The sequence below is a fragment of the Glycine max genome, chromosome 2 (assembly GCF_000004515.6).
Source record: "Glycine max cultivar Williams 82 chromosome 2, Glycine_max_v4.0, whole genome shotgun sequence".
Taxonomy (NCBI): domain Eukaryota; kingdom Viridiplantae; phylum Streptophyta; class Magnoliopsida; order Fabales; family Fabaceae; genus Glycine; species Glycine max.
The window spans coordinates 49,679,780-49,696,745 of NC_016089.4; the positions used below are offsets into that span (position 1 = coordinate 49,679,780).

Below are 16,966 nucleotides of genomic sequence, written 5' to 3' on the forward strand. Positions count from 1 at the left end.
ATAAATATCAAATTTATGAACTACACGTATGATACAAATATTGGCATTTACCCCTTTGATGTATCATCAATTTGTTAGTTATTAGACCGACAAAAAAGCTATTTATTTAATCTCTATTTGAATGAATAGCAAATGTTTTACGATATGACAAAAATTGGTAAAAAAGACTTTTCAATTATATGTTAACATAATTATTTACAAAGAAAAATAATTAGAAAAACATTGTTTTTCTTCAAATAATTTAATGATTTTTTTCTTTTCTAAACATGGGTTCTGCTTACCGAGTGATTTCACAATTTCTGCAATTCGCTAATTATAAACCCAAACTCGAATGAGATGAAGATGATTCCCGAAAAGAAACGGAATAAGGTGGGGGAGAACCAACAAAAACAGTAACAGCATTGTAACAAAGACAATTGATTATTAAATCAAACATGAATCCCAAGAACAAGAAGCAGGTAATTACAAATATGAACCCTAACGAATACTAATTTATAAAAAGAAACAAACAAATCCCCAGAACAATTAACAAGAGCGAAATAGAACAAGAGAATGGTGAACTAGAACAATGGCGGCGGTGCATAACCGATGAAGGGTCTTCCTCCGCCGGCGGCGCCGCCGCCGCAAGAATCGCAGAAACTGACAGTGTCTTTGATCTTGTGGAATCCATGCTTGAACACTCCGAACCCGAATAACAACCCGATGGCGATCACCACCAGAACCAAACACGTGCAAAGCATGCAAACTCTCCCCCCGCAGCACATCGTCCACCGGCGATCGATGAAGACGCCAAAGTTTTAATCTTTCCTACTGGGTGTCTGGGATCTGGGAAATTCGGGTGCTGATTCTGTTGGGGGGTGGGAAAATTGTGAAAGAAAATGCAGAATTTAAAAGAAAAGGAAAATAGGAGGAAGAAGGTTGGATGGAGAAGTGTAAAGGTGGTAAATAGAAGGAAGGGGAGGCAACGTTGGTGTCTCTTTCGCCAATTCAAGACGTTTTGACGGTTTTATTCGCTTACAAGGAAAGCTATCTAATCCATTAAAACAAGCTTCTCTGTGATAAAAGGAACAAAAGAAATTTATCTTTTTCTTAAATGTATGGCTTATTAAGTTTTTTCACACAATCATAATTTTTTATAATAATCAACTCTGAAAATTATGTTTTTTCAATAAAGAATAAATTTTTTGGTTGAAATTTAAAATCTAAGATGGGTTTTTTTAATAATCTACGAGTTGCTAATATTTTTATGACATTAAACAATCTAAGTTAATTTCTATAATTTTAAATTTATATATTTTTTATCCTTATCATTGGAAAGTAATTTTTTAATTTTTATAGTTTTTTTAAAATGATTTTTTATTTCTTATTGCTTATATTTTAATTCTCTTTAGTCTTGAAAGTGATCTCTTTAATTTTTTGTCATTTACATGTTAATTATCTTTTAATCTTTACTACAAACAAAACATATATAAATAATTAGTTACAAATTAGTTATAAATTATTAACTATTTTTTTTTACATATTATCTTGTGATAGATTAGTTATGAATTACTTGTTAATATTTTTTGTAATTAATTATAATTGATAATATTATTCATATTTTAATGATAAGGACTAAAAGAAAATTAAAATATAAAATATAGGGATAAAAAAATTATTTTTAAATTATAAGGATTAAAAAGAATTAAAATACAAATTACAAGGATTAAAAAAATCATAGCTACATGAACTAAAAAAATTAAAATATAAATAATAAGAATTAAAAAAAATCATTTTCAAATTATAGGAACTCAAAGAAAGTAATTAAACCAATAATATAATAAAAAGTGAGATGATATTTTGAAATATTAAGTTTCACTATCCATAATTCTCCCCGGACAGCTAATTTTCCTGTACCAAATATTTCTTGAAGTAAAATCAATTATTCTTTATTCTTTAAAGGATAAAATAAATAAATATTTGTGTTTTGTTAATGATAATATTAATTAACGTGAGTTTTTTTTATATTTTTAAAAGATAAAAAATAACTAATTATTTGCGTTTTGTCATTCAAAATAAAAATATATATAACTACTGTATTTTTTAATGTTATCTAATGTTTAAATATCAATGATAAGTGAGAATTACATTATGAAATCATCGACCTTTCTTTTTTTAAAAAAACTAATTATTTGTGTTTTAGTTATTCAAATTCAACATTAAAAAAATTATAACTGTTTTGCAATGTGATAAAGTAACATATTAAATAATTTTTAAATATTTATGATAAGTGAAAATTATTTTATGAAGTCATCAAACATATTTTTTTTTTAAAAAAAAACAATAAGATGGATTTTTTTTAAGGTTTTCAAATGAAAACGTGGACGTTTTGTTGTCAAGTTTGATGGGAAACGTGGAAGGTGATGCGTTAAAGGAGAGTGGTGAAGTGGTTGAGTCCGTTACAAAAAGAAGATTCGGAATATGGATATGGAGCCTACAAATTTGGTGATTGGTCCATATACTGAACTGGACCGTTGGCGGCTGAAAGATACCACCTACTTAATCCCATATGCTATACTTAAACCTCACTTTCTTCCAGTTTCAATCATCAATTCCAGTTTTTACAATGTAGTATTAACAAAACAAAAAGAAATTAGTGACAGACACTTTTTCTATAAAAAAATCTTTGGCTATTAGATTTTTTTAATACGAGTTTTATTAAATAATTTGAATAAACTTTCATTTATTAAGATTTTGTGTAGTATTTATTTAAGAAAAAGTGCATTAGAAGTTTAACGCACTTTTCAGTCCAACAATCAACATAACTAGTAAATGCCCGTGGTTTCTTTTTCTTGTCTAATTGTTTTTGGAGACTAATGCCAGTAGCTCAAATCTTATTGCATAGGCCCATAAAATATGGGCTTCTTTCATAGCTGTTGACCCACTGAGTTGTCCAACACAGAAATAAAAAATTAAAGACTGGTAATATTCAATATTAACAGTTTAACACCAAGGGACGAAGTCAGGTATAGGTTTTAGGAAGAAAAAATTTCATTAAAACAAATAGTATGCATCAAAATTCATATAAAATATCTATTCACATAAAATCACCAAAATGTATAATTATAATTAAAACATTACAAATATTGATTATTAGCATTATAAGGCAACAAACTAAACTTTAAAAAAAAATTAACATTATACTTTATACATATCGATTTTATTAAAATTACATCGTTTGCAATTCAACTATTTTGTCCATTTTTAGTGTAGGTTTCAGTGATTTAAGCCATGCTTGTGAATTGAATGTAACTTATTTATTGTTAGTAGAATCAAAGAATTAGATGAGCCAACCGCCAGTCACGGATCTAGTACCCAAGTTAGGAGCATAATTAATTAAAGAAAAAAATTGTTATTATTATTATTATTATGAAATGAGTAAAAATTAGGTATAGAGGTTTAAACATATAAAATTAGAGAAAACAAAATATACACATTTATTATATTTATATTTATATTTAATTTTTTAGTTAATTAAGTTTTTCATATCTAGAATATAAGTTATTTTTAAATTATTATTTAACATTTATTTTTTTCACTCAAGTATCTGAAATTTTTTTCAAGTATTTGGGTGAAAAAAAGTTAAATGTTAAGTAATAATTTAAAAATGACTTATATTATATTTGAAGTATGAAAAATTTAGTTAAATCTTATTTTTTTTAAATTAAAAATTAGAGGCTGAAAATGCACTCCAAGCTATAATGTGATCCACCACTGCCAACAACCATACATGATTTTACAATGATTCTTAATATGACACACTTACATCACCTCACCAGAATAAGAATAAAAATATTAACAAATGTCAACGAGGGTCTTAACTGGTAAGAAATTTAAAGTAAAAAAAATAATATTGAAATGCATAAAATTTTGTTAATGATTTTTTGCATTCTTATTATTTTCGTAATATTTTTTTTTTTAATTTCTTCACCAATAATCTAAGCAAACAACCTAAAACATTTCAGGAAGAGGCTCTCAACTTACGTAAAGTATATCTCAAAATATAAAAGCAGATCTTAGGATATATACGATCTAGTCCTGAATTCGTAGAATGCAGTGTCAAGAATATATTATGCCGGTAAACTTCGCTTTTTGACCAAACTACTCTATTTCTCACTGATATTTGATATGAAATATCAAATGGAAAAGAATAAAGGATGCTTCTGTGCCATGATATCTTATATGGATACTTAACGACAAGGAATCAAAAGTAGTTCTTCCATTTCATTTGTTCAATAACTGCCTCTTATTAATTGAATTACGGCTGGTTTATTTTACCATTTGCAATCATGCCATTGATGCTTTCACAAAAAAAAGAAGAAGAAGAAGATGGAGACATCAATTCACGTTTCTTTCATTCATATGCCTTCGCGAGAAAGAAGACGAATAACATTGTTTCTCTTGTGATGACGGTATGACTGTAACAGACCATATTAAACTTTGTAATATTGCCAAAAATTATTTTGACAAATTGTATTGTGGTGAATCAATTCACTTGAAATTGATGTAGTAATAAATCATGTTGCTCTTTACTTGACGTCTTCTTATAACAATTCCCTCCTTGCTTCTTTTACTATTGATGAGTCCAAAAATGTTCTTTTTCAAATGAATTCCAACAAATCACCTGGCCCATATGGTTTAAACTCCGATTTTTACAAAATTTTTTAGAATTTTTGTGGTTTAGACATCTTTGCGGCAGCTACCTCCTGATTGGAAAATGTATCCTTCCCACCTCCTCAAATTAACCAAAGTACCAAACTGTCATTGTCCTCATCCCCAAAATCCAAAATCCAACCATTATGAAAGACTTCAGACCCATTTCCTTATGTAATGTACTTTATAAAATCATCTCTAAAACCCTATCCAATCACCTTCAGCCTTTACTAAATAAATGTATATCTTTGGAGAAATATGCTTTTGTGGAGGGACGCTCTATACTAGACAACGTCCTTATTGCATCAGAAACAGTCCACCACATGTAATGTAAGTCAAGAGGAAAAGTTGGTGAAGTTGCTCTAAAAATTGACATAAGCAAGGCTTTTTAATTACATGGTTCAATGGAGCTATTTGTTGGGTTTAATGGCAAAAATACGAAGCAAGGTTGGAAACTCTCCAAAAACTCTAATGCTATAGTAACACAGGTACTCAAAGCTAAATATTTCCAACATAGTGGATTCTTGGATGCTCCTCTAGGACATAATCAAAGCTATACATGACGTAGCATCCACGCTTCACAGGTTCTTATAAGAGAAGGCACGAGGTGGTCCATTGGCAATAATGGTCATTCGGTTAATATCTGGACCCAAACATGGCTAAGGAATCCAGTTAAGTCTTTCCTCTCATCCCCCCCGCCCCACCAATTGGTCTTGAAAATTTAACTATTGGTGCCCTCATTGAACACAATCATAACTGCTAGAAACTGGAAATACTAGAACAATTTTTTACAAATGATGATCAGCAAGATATCAAGAGTATTCCATTGTAACATACTGATCAAAAGGACAAACTGGTTTGGAACATATCATTTGTAATGACCACTTGAAGATCCCAGGTAATTAGACGACCATTTGGAGTCTTAAAATTCCATCGAAGATCAAACACTTCCTGTGGCGATCACTCCGTTCATGTCTCCCCATTCGGGTTCGACTACAATCAAAAGGAGTCACTTGCCTTGTCTTCTGCAGCTACTGCAAAAGAAATCCTGAGAATGAATGGCATATTTTTTTCGGGTGTGAGCAGGCCAAGAAGGTCTGGGAAATTGCAGGTCTTTGTACTCAAGTTTCTAATTGCATGCATGAAGCCGAATCTGTATTGGAGCTCATCTCAAATCTACTGAACACCCTACCATTAGATCCCAAACATACATTTTCGCTTACACTTTGGTGCATCTGGAAGCGGCGAAATGAAAAATCTAGGAGAACAAAGACCCACCGCCTACAATATCAGTCACACACGCACAATAATTTCTCGAGGAATGGAACATGGTCCACAAGCATCAGAATCTGCAAATCCATAACCAAAATGATGAGAATTCAACTCCATTTCGATGGGTAAGGCCGACCTATAACTCCCTCAAAGTCAATGTAGATGCAGTTGTATTCACAGATTGCGGTTCTTTTGGAGCGAGTATCTTGATTAGAGACCACAATGGATTCTTTGTAAAGGCAAAATCTGTTGCACAAAGTGGAAAGTCAAAGCCACGTGAAGCTGAAGCTAGGGCACTCATGAAAGCACTTCTATGGATCACACAACTGTAATCCAACAATGTTTTCATTGAAACTGACTGCAAAGTCGTGGCGAATGCGATGAAAATTAGATTAAAAGGGTCCTTGGAATTTTACTCTATTCTTACAAATGTAAAAACTTACTTTCTCTCAACCAAAGGGTGAGTTTCATTAGGAGGCAAACCAACTAAGGTACTCACACACTAGTTAGGACATCTAGGTTCCATGCTAATCACCATGTTTATGAGCATATTTCCAATTATATCTTTTCTCTTATTACGAATGAAATGCAGTAAGTCATTTCCCTAAAAAAACATGTGATTGTTATGGAAATCTAGTTTGTTCGTTTCTCTTTCTTTGTTTTGGGAATCTAGTCAGTATATATATATATATATATTATAAAGCAAAAATATATATTTTGCGAAGGTGATTGTTCTGGTGCCTTAATAATTGCAAGGGTCCGAGTATCCATCTCATGTAGATCAATGATAGCATAACATGTGTGTATTAATTTATCCACTTTACTAATGAAGTGACATCTATTTTAAATTTAGAACTTTTTTATTTTAAGAATATATACTTAATTGTACGTAAACGGATGTCTTCTCGATCCCTCTTTAGTAATGTTGTGACAGTGCAAGTGGGAAGAAATCACAAGGGTAGGGTTGGGGATACGTCGTTGAAAATAAGTTGAGGACAAGTGATAAATACGGATTAGGAATATTAAGAGAGAAACAACATTTTTTATATGTAAATTTCAAATACATCTTGACTTGTAGTAACCAGTGAAGATTTAGTTTAATGATTTTTTTTTCCTGAACTCAACGGAGCGGATAACTTCCTCCACAGTTTTATTTTGGCTTGTGGAATGTGGAGGACCGATCCTCCACTTTTGTTCGATCAGCCGTTGATTAACTCATGTTATAAATGAATGGTTGAAATTAAATAATTTTAGTTCAAGAGTATGAAACAAGGGAGAAAAGGATCCATTTTACTAGTACTACTTTACATTGTAAATTCATAATCCATTTTTTCTTATTTTTATTTGTTTAATCAATCAAACATGTTGCATAAAAGAAATCAATGTAACATGCAAACTGCAAAGACATTGAATGAATGGAAGTGAAATGCATGCACAGCAGAGGCTCAACTCAAATTGCAGCATAAATATCAGAGAAACCGACGCCACTCCATAGGGTCACGTGTGCATTCGCCGTAGTGGATCATTCATCACCTTTCACCCGATTACCGGATAAAAACGATTTTTCTTCATAAAGGCATCACGTATATGCCACGTAGGTCATTTCACGACTCACGAAGCATAGATTTTTTTCTTCACCCGATAGTGATACGCTGCTTCGCCCTTGCATCACTCCATAATCTTATGCACCTCAATGGCCTTATCATATCCACTCCGCCAATCAACGACTCTCAAATCTCAAATATCATTATTGTGGGCTCCACAAACAATTTGCTGTACTTTCACGTGTGCCAATGAAGTGTTTTTTTCCTTTAGGGAGAATAACTATCGTAAATTTATTTATTTAAGTTTATTCATAAAAAAGATAGCACTGCATTATTTACACATAAAGAATTTACAATTATATTTTAAGAAATTTGTAATCCGAATCTTTAATAAATAAGAAACGAGTAATATAATTAGTGCACTGTTTAAATAATGGAAAAAAAATGGTCATTGAAACTTGAAAGATGTTTGATTGCAATGTCCTTAAGCTTTTGAACGTCTCAAAAGACAAAATGTAACAGACAACTGAGAAAAGGCCACATCCAAAGTATATAATTGTTTGTGTCAGAATATCTAAAAATTTAATAGTAAAAAAATGTGTAATATAACATAGATCCACATGAGTGGCGGCTAGATTGATAGCATGGAGTTGATAATTCATAAATAATGGATCAATAATGACAATATAGTTCCTAACAAACTGGGCACACAGCTGACATACGTGGTATTGTGATTATCCTGTTGGCTGTTGCTATAAATAGCCTTCCCTTTCCTTCCCCTGCAGTGCAGTTTAGTTTGGATTTGATTAACAGTAGCGAGGTTGATCAAAGATGACTGTAGGGTCAGGAATATCTGTTGCAGATGGGAACTTGATGGTGTTGGGGTACAAAGTGCTGAGCCATGTCCATGACAAGGTTCTTCTTACCCCTGCACGTGGTGGTGCTTTGCTCAATGGGGCATTCATCGGGGTTCAATCCCATCACAAGGGTAGCCGCACAGTCTTCCCAATTGGCAAGCTTCAGTATGTATTGCATACTCTTCACTTTTCTCTTTTCAATTTTCTCTCTCTATCTTTTCTTGTTGCTTGTCACAATCAGGAAGTGCACGTGCATGAACTTGATTACTTTAGATGTGTCTTGCTGCATAGTTAATGTAATATTTAGGATGATGCTTGTTTTATTTCAGGGGGCTGAGATTTATGTGTGTCTTCCGGTTCAAGATGTGGTGGATGACGCAGAGAATGGGCACTTGCGGACAAGAAATCCCCATTGAGACGCAGTTCTTGCTTGTTGAAGCACACAGTGGCTCTGATACTGAAGGAGGAGAAGACCAAGGTGCTGCTACCTATGCAGTTTTCTTACCCCTTCTCGAAGGAGATTTCAGAGCAGTTCTTCAGGGGAATGATCAAAACGAGATTGAAATCTGTGTGGAAAGTGGTATGTGATCTTCAGAAGAAGAAAAAAAAAACATTCATTACTTTATTCACATATATGTGGTGATTTTTTTGTTGCTGTTGTGCAAAGTGATGAAATTTGTATATTATTGCAGGTTGTCCTGCTGTGGAGGAATTTGATGGGACTCATTTGGTTTATATTGGGGCTGGGTCCGACCCTTTTGAAGTCATAACAAATTCTGTCAAGTGAGTTACAACCTTTCAAAGATTGAGTTTCAAAGTCTGTTTATTACTATCAGGATCCAGCTTTAAACTTTAATCTTCTGAAGTAATATATTTGTTTTAACATAACTACACTTTTGTTTTAACATAACAACTCAAGTTATTGAATTTATTTTACTTTTTTGTAATTTTGTTTAGGACTGTTGAGAAACACTTACAGACCTTTGCACATCGCGAGCGAAAGAAGGTAGATTGCTTCACCCTCCCAAAATGGAAATTCCATAGACACTCTTATTTCTGAGCACAGCATCTTAAAGTTCACTACCTCTAATTTTTACTCCCCCCCAATTATATTCAGATGCCAGATATGTTGAACTGGTTTGGATGGTGTACATGGGATGCTTTCTACACTAATGTCACTTCAGAGAATGTGAAGCAAGGATTACAGAGGTGGTACTTCTTTCCAAGGACTTATGATATATGCATCACATACACATTAATTTGACTCTTGCATTTTTATTTTATTTTATGCAGCTTCGAGAAAGGTGGAATTCCTGCTAAGTTTGTTATAATTGATGATGGATGGCAATCTGTTGGCATGGACCCCAATGGTGTTGAGTGGAAATCTGATAGTTCAGCCAAGTGGGTACTTCTTTTCTAAGTTTCATTATCAGATTGTAATTCCATCCATTTTACATTGTTGAATAAGTCCATTTTTTTTTTTGCTTTCTTGTCCAACAGCTTTGCAAATCGCTTAACTAACATCAAAGAGAATCACAAATTCCAGAAAGATGGCAAAGAAGGTCAACGGGTAGAGGACCCAGCTTTGGGACTTGGTCATATTACCAATCAAATCAAACTAGAGCATAATATAAAGTATTGCCATTTTCATTTTATTGTTTCTATTTCTCCATAAGATATTCAGTTCACAAATAGTACTCATGATCTTTGTAAAATCTTCCCCAGGCATGTATATGTGTGGCATGCAATAACAGGATATTGGGGTGGTGTTAGACCCGGGGTTCCGGGCATGGAGCACTACGAGTCAAAGATGGTCTTCCCTGTCTCATCTCCTGGAGTTGAGTCTAATCAACCAGATGAAGCTTTGACAACAATTGCCATCAATGGGCTTGGCCTTGTGAATCCTGAGAAAGTTTTTCACTTTTATGATGAACTCCACTCATATTTGGCATCTTCTGGTATTGATGGTGTCAAAGTTGATGTTCAGAATATCCTTGAAACTCTTGGAGCAGGACATGGTGGGAGGGTGAAACTTGCAAGGAAATACCACCAGGCATTGGAGGCATCAATTGCTAGGAACTTCCCTGACAACGGAATCATTTGTTGCATGAGTCACAACACTGATGGATTATACAGGTATGGATTGCTTATAAAACTTCAGTGAATGCTTTTATTAACATTACTCTAGATTTATTTATTAATGATGATGATTTTCTTTATGAATTTACTTGTGTAGCGCCAAGCGTTCAGCTGTTATTAGGGCATCAGATGACTTCTGGCCAAGAGACCCTGCATCCCACACGATTCACATTGCATCAGTGGCTTACAATACTATTTTCCTGGGTGAATTTATGCAGCCAGACTGGGATATGTTTCATGTAAGTCATCAATTACATGATCCTTCTTTTTTCATGAAAAAAAAAATGTACTTACTTCTGCAGGAGCTAATTAACTTCTTTTGCAATATGTAGAGCTTACATCCAATGGCTGAATATCATGGTGCGGCACGAGCTGTAGGAGGATGTCCAATTTATGTCAGGTGAGTAGAGATTGTAACTTTTTTTTTCAATGCTTTTTTAATTTGATAAATGATATCTTACCTTCGGATGTTGTTATATTGTGCAGTGACAAGCCCGGACACCATGACTTTGATCTTTTGAAGAAGCTTGCACTACCTGATGGTTCTATATTAAGGGCTAAACTTCCAGGAAGACCAACAAAGGATTGCTTATTTACCGATCCTGCCAGAGATGGAAAGAGGTAAAGAATCCAAAATGATTTGGCTACCTATATAATATAGTTATATACTTGACGAGTTGATGTAGTATCTTACTCTTTACACTCTACTACGAAATGTAGTATGCATGCTTTTTTATATTTGTATTTTACTTAACTCCTCCTGCTGCTTTTGCAGTCTTCTGAAGATTTGGAACATGAATGATTTTTCTGGAGTTATTGCGGTATTCAATTGCCAAGGAGCTGGGTGGTGCAAAGTTGACAAGAAGAACCTTATCCACGATGAGAATCCGGGCACTGTCACAGGTTTCGTTAGAGCTAAAGATGTTGACTATTTATCCAGGATAGTAGATGATAAATGGACAGGAGATGCCATTATTTATTCCCACCTTGGTGGTATGTTTTTTTGGCTTGACACGACACTTACGAATATTACAAAAGTTAACCTAAATTTTCTTTTGTGTAATGGTCATTTTATTATATCAATTGGCAGGAGAAGTGGTTTACCTTCCAAAGGATGCATCCATCCCAGTTACCTTGAAAACCAGAGAATATGAAGTTTTCACAATAGTTCCTGTGAAGGAATTGAGCAATGGTGTCAAATTTTCTCCTATTGGTTTAATAAAGATGTTCAATTCAGGAGGGGCTGTCAAAGAGTTTAGTTGGGGATCTAATGAAAGTACAAATGTAGCCGTAAAAGTTCCCGGTTGTGGCCAATTTGGTGCTTATTCATCAGCTCGGCCTAAGTTGATAACAGTTGATTTAGAAGAGGTAGAATTCAAGTATGAGGAAGAATCTGGATTGGTGACTATTGATTTGAGAGTACCCGAGAAAGAGTTATACCAATGGAGCATTTCTATTGATTTTTGAATCAAATACTTTGTCTCTAGATGAAGGGGTTTATGGTTATGGACTTGATAGTGTGTATTCATAGTTCGTAACAATATGATGAGTGTATGTAGACCAATAGCAGGAAATGTTAGAAGTTCCCTGTAAGGAATAACCAGAAGCAATGAATACATAGTACTAAGTTCTCTACGTATTTCTTGTGATATACTTGAGCAGAATGTAAATGCAGTCTTCGGATCGTTCCCCATACAGTATGAATTGGTTGCTCTTAGTTTCATTATGCCTCATTTCTACAAAGTTCATTGTAGTTTCGTTAAGTTAGAAAAGAAATATACAGATAGAAATGCATTCTGATTAGCCCGCATATCCTTCAAATGGAGAACTGATTGATTTGATAAATTCAAATATTACATGTCTTCAATTTTTTTATGCTCCACTGCAAATATTACTCAAGGCGTTTCTGCAAGTATGGAACTCCTATGCTGATATGCTCTCATGGAAAGCAGTTACTGAGAAACCCACATTGAGAGCAGGTCCTTGTTGGATTGGTCTAGGACTCTGAATGAATCCTCTTAATCCAACAAGTACTTCAGAACAAACCTGAGGACTCTGCAGGAGACAAATGTTAACCAAAGCACCGAATAAGTAAACCTGATGTATATGCAAGCAAGTATTGAAACTTATAGATTCAATGATTATAGCACTCCCTAGGAATTCCAGCTTCACAAAATGATGGCATGAGTCTGGAGTAAAAGTATATAAATTAAAGAATGAAAGAATTACTAATAAAATTAGGCCTTAACTATGCTTAGCAAACCATTTTATCCCCAACCTAAATTCATTAATTCTAGAAACAATCCATTCTTTTTTCAGATATAGCTTGATGGACACCAGCAAAAAATAACAGAAAAAAATGAAAGAGCTTTTTGTCTCCAATCTTCATTCTTGCACCTGTGAAAGAAAACAGAAGTCCAGTACCAAGATTAAGAGACCAAATGCAAGGCAAGGACATGCTTTTGGCCTTTTGAGCACCACCCGATAGACCACCAAATGAGTGCATTTTTTTTTTCTCTGTGACATGAGATCCCTACTACACAATGATAAAGTGATTCACTAGAAATGCCATCAATCACATTTTAAACATTGTCAAGTGACTAGTGCCGAGTTTATTAGCAATAGTCTAGGAGTTTCCTTGTTGGGCTTTTTGCTAATCCTTTACACACAAAAATTTGATGCAAAGTCTCCAAAATCTATCCCAAAAAATTCATTAATAAGCTCCTTCAAAAGATAAATGATAATTTTTTAAGAAGTCTGCGATAAACTTTAGATAAAGTTATGGTACTAAATTGAAATCGGTGCTTATATTAAGTAATGAAATGAATAGCATGTTTGGAAGCTGAAAAGCTAATACCAATCAAGTGCTTCCTGACCGAATTCCAAAACCAAGAACACTGTAGTATGTATTTTTTTTTTTTTAAAAAAAAAAAGTGAAAAGAAGGCAACAGCCACAGCCCACAGGTAGCGCCTACCGCCCACAGGCGGCCACAACCAGTTTGTGTTTTATTTATATAATTATTATTTGAGAAATTATATTTATATTGATTTGTACAACAATGAAATTAAAAGGTGTAAAAATTATATGAATAATATTTGAGTTTCAATACAATGGTTAGGCCTACGAAAGGTGGTAGAAATAAGCGTCTTGGGCAAAACAAAACCTTGGTTAAACCCTGAACTCAAAGTTGCATTACAGGAGAGAGAGAGAGAGAGAGAGAGATGTTTGGGAGGGGAACGGTGTGGTCAGTGTTGAGGCGCGGCAAAGAAGCTTGCGGCGGATTTCACAAGCTGAGAGGAACGCCTTTCTCTTATTCTTCTTCTTCAACACCTTTCAAGTTCTTATCCCCTCCCGTCTCCACCCATTGCTTTCATGCTTTCCGATCCCAACTAATCCCCAAGGTTACCTCACTTTCTCATCTGGGTACTCTTCAATTTTCAATTTTTATCCCTTTTAAACTTGTATGATCTTATGGGGTCATGATCCGTTCCTTTACTTTTTATATATTCACAATCATTCCCTGCCATTCTCTTGTTCTTTTTGAATCCCTCCCTGTCCCTGATGATGCTATTATGTGAGTGTGAATGATTAGTTAGTTATGAGGAAATGATGCTTTTTATTTAGGGTCATCATGTTCATGTGCCACAAATGAGGAACTTTTCTAAGATGGTCTCTGCTGAACAAAAGGAGGAGGGATTAAAGCTGCTAGTGAGTGGGGGTTCTCGTGCTCAGAAATTGGTTGGAATATGGCTCTTTGGGTCAGCGGCATGGGTGTTCAGCATGGTGGTGCTCGGGGGTTTAACAAGACTCACCCGATCTGGTCTTTCAATGACTGATTGGAAATTCACCGGTACTCTCCCTCCTTTCTCGGATGAAGAATGGTTGCAAGAGTTTGACAAATATAAGCAGTCACCTGAGTTCAAGCGGTAAACTGCAAACACTTGCTATGGCTTATCACCTTTAAATGCATTTCTTCTACACCTTTTATTTTCCATTAACTTATGAAATGCATCAAGGGACTTATTTTTTTTCTGGGAGAAAAAAGATACATATTCCTTAACACATGTAAATAAGTCCTCTTGAACTTGACTGACTAATTGCTAATGTTAAAATCAAACAATGAAACTTAGATAATTAAAAATGATGGTGAAGAATAATTGACTGAATAGATCAATTTTTTAAATTGGCCTTCTGTAACTTTGCCAATGGACAAGCTTGTTTTATCTTTCAAGTTCCAATTACAATCTACAATTTGTAGTATTTATTACATGAAAAACAAGGGATTAATTAACTGGAAGTGAGTCAACACTTGACACTCATTCTGAAAGAGCTTATTAGTTCTTTTGAATGTTATGATGATTATTAGTTTTGCCCTTGTTGCAGTGTTAACAGAGGCATGAAGATTGAAGAATTCAAATTCATATATTGGATGGAATATGCACATCGTATGTGGGGAAGGGCACTAGGAGTTATGTTTGCTTTGCCATATTCATATTTTCTTCATAAGGGGTATATTACCTTGAGATTGGGACTGAGACTCTCTGCTCTGTTTGCCCTGGGTGCTGGGCAGGGTCTCATTGGTTGGTGGATGGTCAAAAGTGGTTTAGAGGTTGGAACATAAATAAAATAAATTCCTCTCTTTATTTGAAGTTAAATTGACCTTCCCTGTCAGATTCTAATAACATTTTCTTTCTTTAGGAACCACCATCTGAATATTCTCAGCCAAGGGTAAGCCCTTATCGTCTTGCAGCTCATCTTACATCAGCATTTGCTATTTACTGTGGCCTCTTTTGGACTGCACTTTCTGTTGTTATGCCTGAACCACCAGCTGAATCACTAACATGGGTTCGTGGGGCAGCTAAAGTGAGGAGACTTGCATTGCCTATCAGCATACTTGTTGGTCTTACTGCAGTCTCTGGTGCATTCGTTGCTGGAAATGATGCTGTATGTTCTCTTATTTCATAGTTTCTTGCCTTTCATATTTATACTTGAAATGATAATTGAGCCTTTGGTGAGGATAAAGATCATCATTCTGCTCACATGTTGATTGCCAGGGGCATGCTTTTAATACTTTCCCAAAGATGGGTGATACATGGATACCAGGAGACATTTTTGAAATGAAGCCTCTGATTCGAAATTTCTTTGAGAATACGGCAACTGTGCAGGTAATTAATCCATGCCGATATCTCTGAAAAGTTTAAATAGTAATATCCTCATAAGTGTGGTTTGGTGGCCAAAGTTTTAACAACATGAAGTTCTAATTGGTGTTTTGCATTGCTCTTAACAGCTTGATCACCGTATACTTGCAACTGCAACTCTGATTTCTGTGAGCATTTTATGGTGGTCAACAAGAAAGCTGGAGATACATCCTGCAGTACGATCTGTGATTGGAGGTGCTGTTGGCATGGCAACTCTTCAGGTCATAATTTCATTTCCACTTTTATATACTTTACAGTAATAATTATCATTTTGTATTGTTGTTTCTAGCTAGTTCTCTGCCTTTCGATATATTGCCTCCTTTGTCGAGCTGTGAATACTCAGACCTGTTACTTGACGTGTTTTTGTCTGATTCTTCAACTAAATGAAGATGATGATAATACATAGATAAAATAGAAATAAGAAGAAAGACTTTATGGTATTTGTTTTTGTTAGTAGTCTAGTATATGATTTCCCAGAGGCTGTTGTCATCAAGTATAATGTAATTAATTTTGCATGGTTTCAGGTCACCTTAGGAATTTCAACGCTTCTTTCATATGTACCTGTTTCACTGGGCACTGCACATCAGGCTGGAGCCTTGACACTTCTGACATTTATGTTACTTCTTAATCACACGGTTCGAAGACCGTCTTTGTCCCTTCTCAAATCTCTGCCTCAAGTTGGAAAAGCACACTAATTGTTTCCCGATATTATATTGCATCAAGGCTTAGGCCTTTTAAGTTGACAAAATCTGTGGCTATTATTTTTTCCATGCTAAATTTTGCGTTGAGCTCCTTCTCCAATTTTCCACTGTTGGAATCTTCTGTATTTGTTTTGTACATTTGAAGCATGAAAATTCATGATGATGCAACTGTTCTGTTGATTATGTAATGAGCAGATACATATTATCAGAAATTATAACATGTGATTGGATGAAGAGAATAAAAAAATTGTAATTTAACTGATCTGTTAACATGATATCCAAGGTTTTTCCAGGGTGGAGCTGTGGAGGCTACCTTAAATGAATATTTTGAAAATGAAGCAGCTAAACACTTGGGGTTGGTTTATTCAGACCTATAACTGACCAAATCATTCAAGCTCACAACAGAGTTCAATACCACAATATCTTTACAGCATTGTCACTATTTAGAAATCTTAAAATGATGCAGAAGACACCAGGTATGAGATCTAACAGGCAATGACTAATCCCACAAAACAGCTTTCGTCTATGGGCATAGGACGCAAATTTTTTATCACAAGTTCAA

The 16,966-nt window shown here is 34.4% G+C and overlaps 3 protein-coding genes across 3 annotated transcripts; 2 read left to right on the forward strand and 1 right to left on the reverse strand.

Moving 5' to 3' along the window:
• Positions 1-393: 393 nt before the first annotated feature.
• Positions 394-1,048, reverse strand: LOC100306625 (uncharacterized). The gene has a single exon (NM_001364597.1). It carries the CDS (start codon positions 762-764, stop codon positions 561-563), a length of 204 nt encoding a protein of 67 aa, NP_001351526.1. The 5' UTR covers positions 765-1,048; the 3' UTR covers positions 394-560.
• Positions 1,049-8,146: 7,098 nt separating this feature from the next.
• Positions 8,147-12,227, forward strand: LOC100785582 (probable galactinol--sucrose galactosyltransferase 1). The gene is made up of 13 exons (XM_003519597.5): positions 8,147-8,530; positions 8,695-8,945; positions 9,058-9,148; positions 9,323-9,371; positions 9,483-9,574; positions 9,659-9,766; positions 9,866-10,000; positions 10,091-10,501; positions 10,602-10,743; positions 10,837-10,904; positions 10,991-11,125; positions 11,280-11,497; positions 11,595-12,227. Exons 1-13 carry the CDS (start codon positions 8,340-8,342, stop codon positions 11,969-11,971), a joined length of 2,268 nt encoding a protein of 755 aa, XP_003519645.1. The 5' UTR covers positions 8,147-8,339; the 3' UTR covers positions 11,972-12,227.
• A 1,353-nt stretch (positions 12,228-13,580) lies between these two features.
• Positions 13,581-16,616, forward strand: LOC100786107 (cytochrome c oxidase assembly protein COX15). Its single transcript, XM_003519598.4, has 7 exons — positions 13,581-13,906; positions 14,130-14,431; positions 14,889-15,114; positions 15,204-15,449; positions 15,560-15,670; positions 15,793-15,924; positions 16,228-16,616. The coding sequence occupies exons 1-7, from the start codon at positions 13,727-13,729 to the stop codon at positions 16,396-16,398; spliced, it is 1,368 nt and encodes a 455-aa protein (XP_003519646.1). The 5' UTR covers positions 13,581-13,726; the 3' UTR covers positions 16,399-16,616.
• Positions 16,617-16,966: the final 350 nt, after the last annotated feature.

Excerpts from the sequence above, each read along its gene's own strand:
- LOC100306625 (NM_001364597.1), bottom strand. The coding sequence starts at position 764 with ATGTGCTGCGGGGGGAGAGTTTGCATGCTTTGCACGTGTTTGGTTCTG.
- LOC100785582 (XM_003519597.5), top strand. The coding sequence starts at position 8,340 with ATGACTGTAGGGTCAGGAATATCTGTTGCAGATGGGAACTTGATGGTG. Across the intron at positions 9,575-9,658 it reads GTGAAGCAAGGATTACAGAG|CTTCGAGAAAGGTGGAATTC; the intron begins GTGGTACTTCTT and ends TATTTTATGCAG. Across the intron at positions 9,767-9,865 it reads AAATCTGATAGTTCAGCCAA|CTTTGCAAATCGCTTAACTA; the intron begins GTGGGTACTTCT and ends CTTGTCCAACAG.
- LOC100786107 (XM_003519598.4), top strand. The coding sequence starts at position 13,727 with ATGTTTGGGAGGGGAACGGTGTGGTCAGTGTTGAGGCGCGGCAAAGAA. Across the intron at positions 15,115-15,203 it reads TGGTCAAAAGTGGTTTAGAG|GAACCACCATCTGAATATTC; the intron begins GTTGGAACATAA and ends TTCTTTCTTTAG. Across the intron at positions 15,925-16,227 it reads TTGGCATGGCAACTCTTCAG|GTCACCTTAGGAATTTCAAC; the intron begins GTCATAATTTCA and ends GCATGGTTTCAG.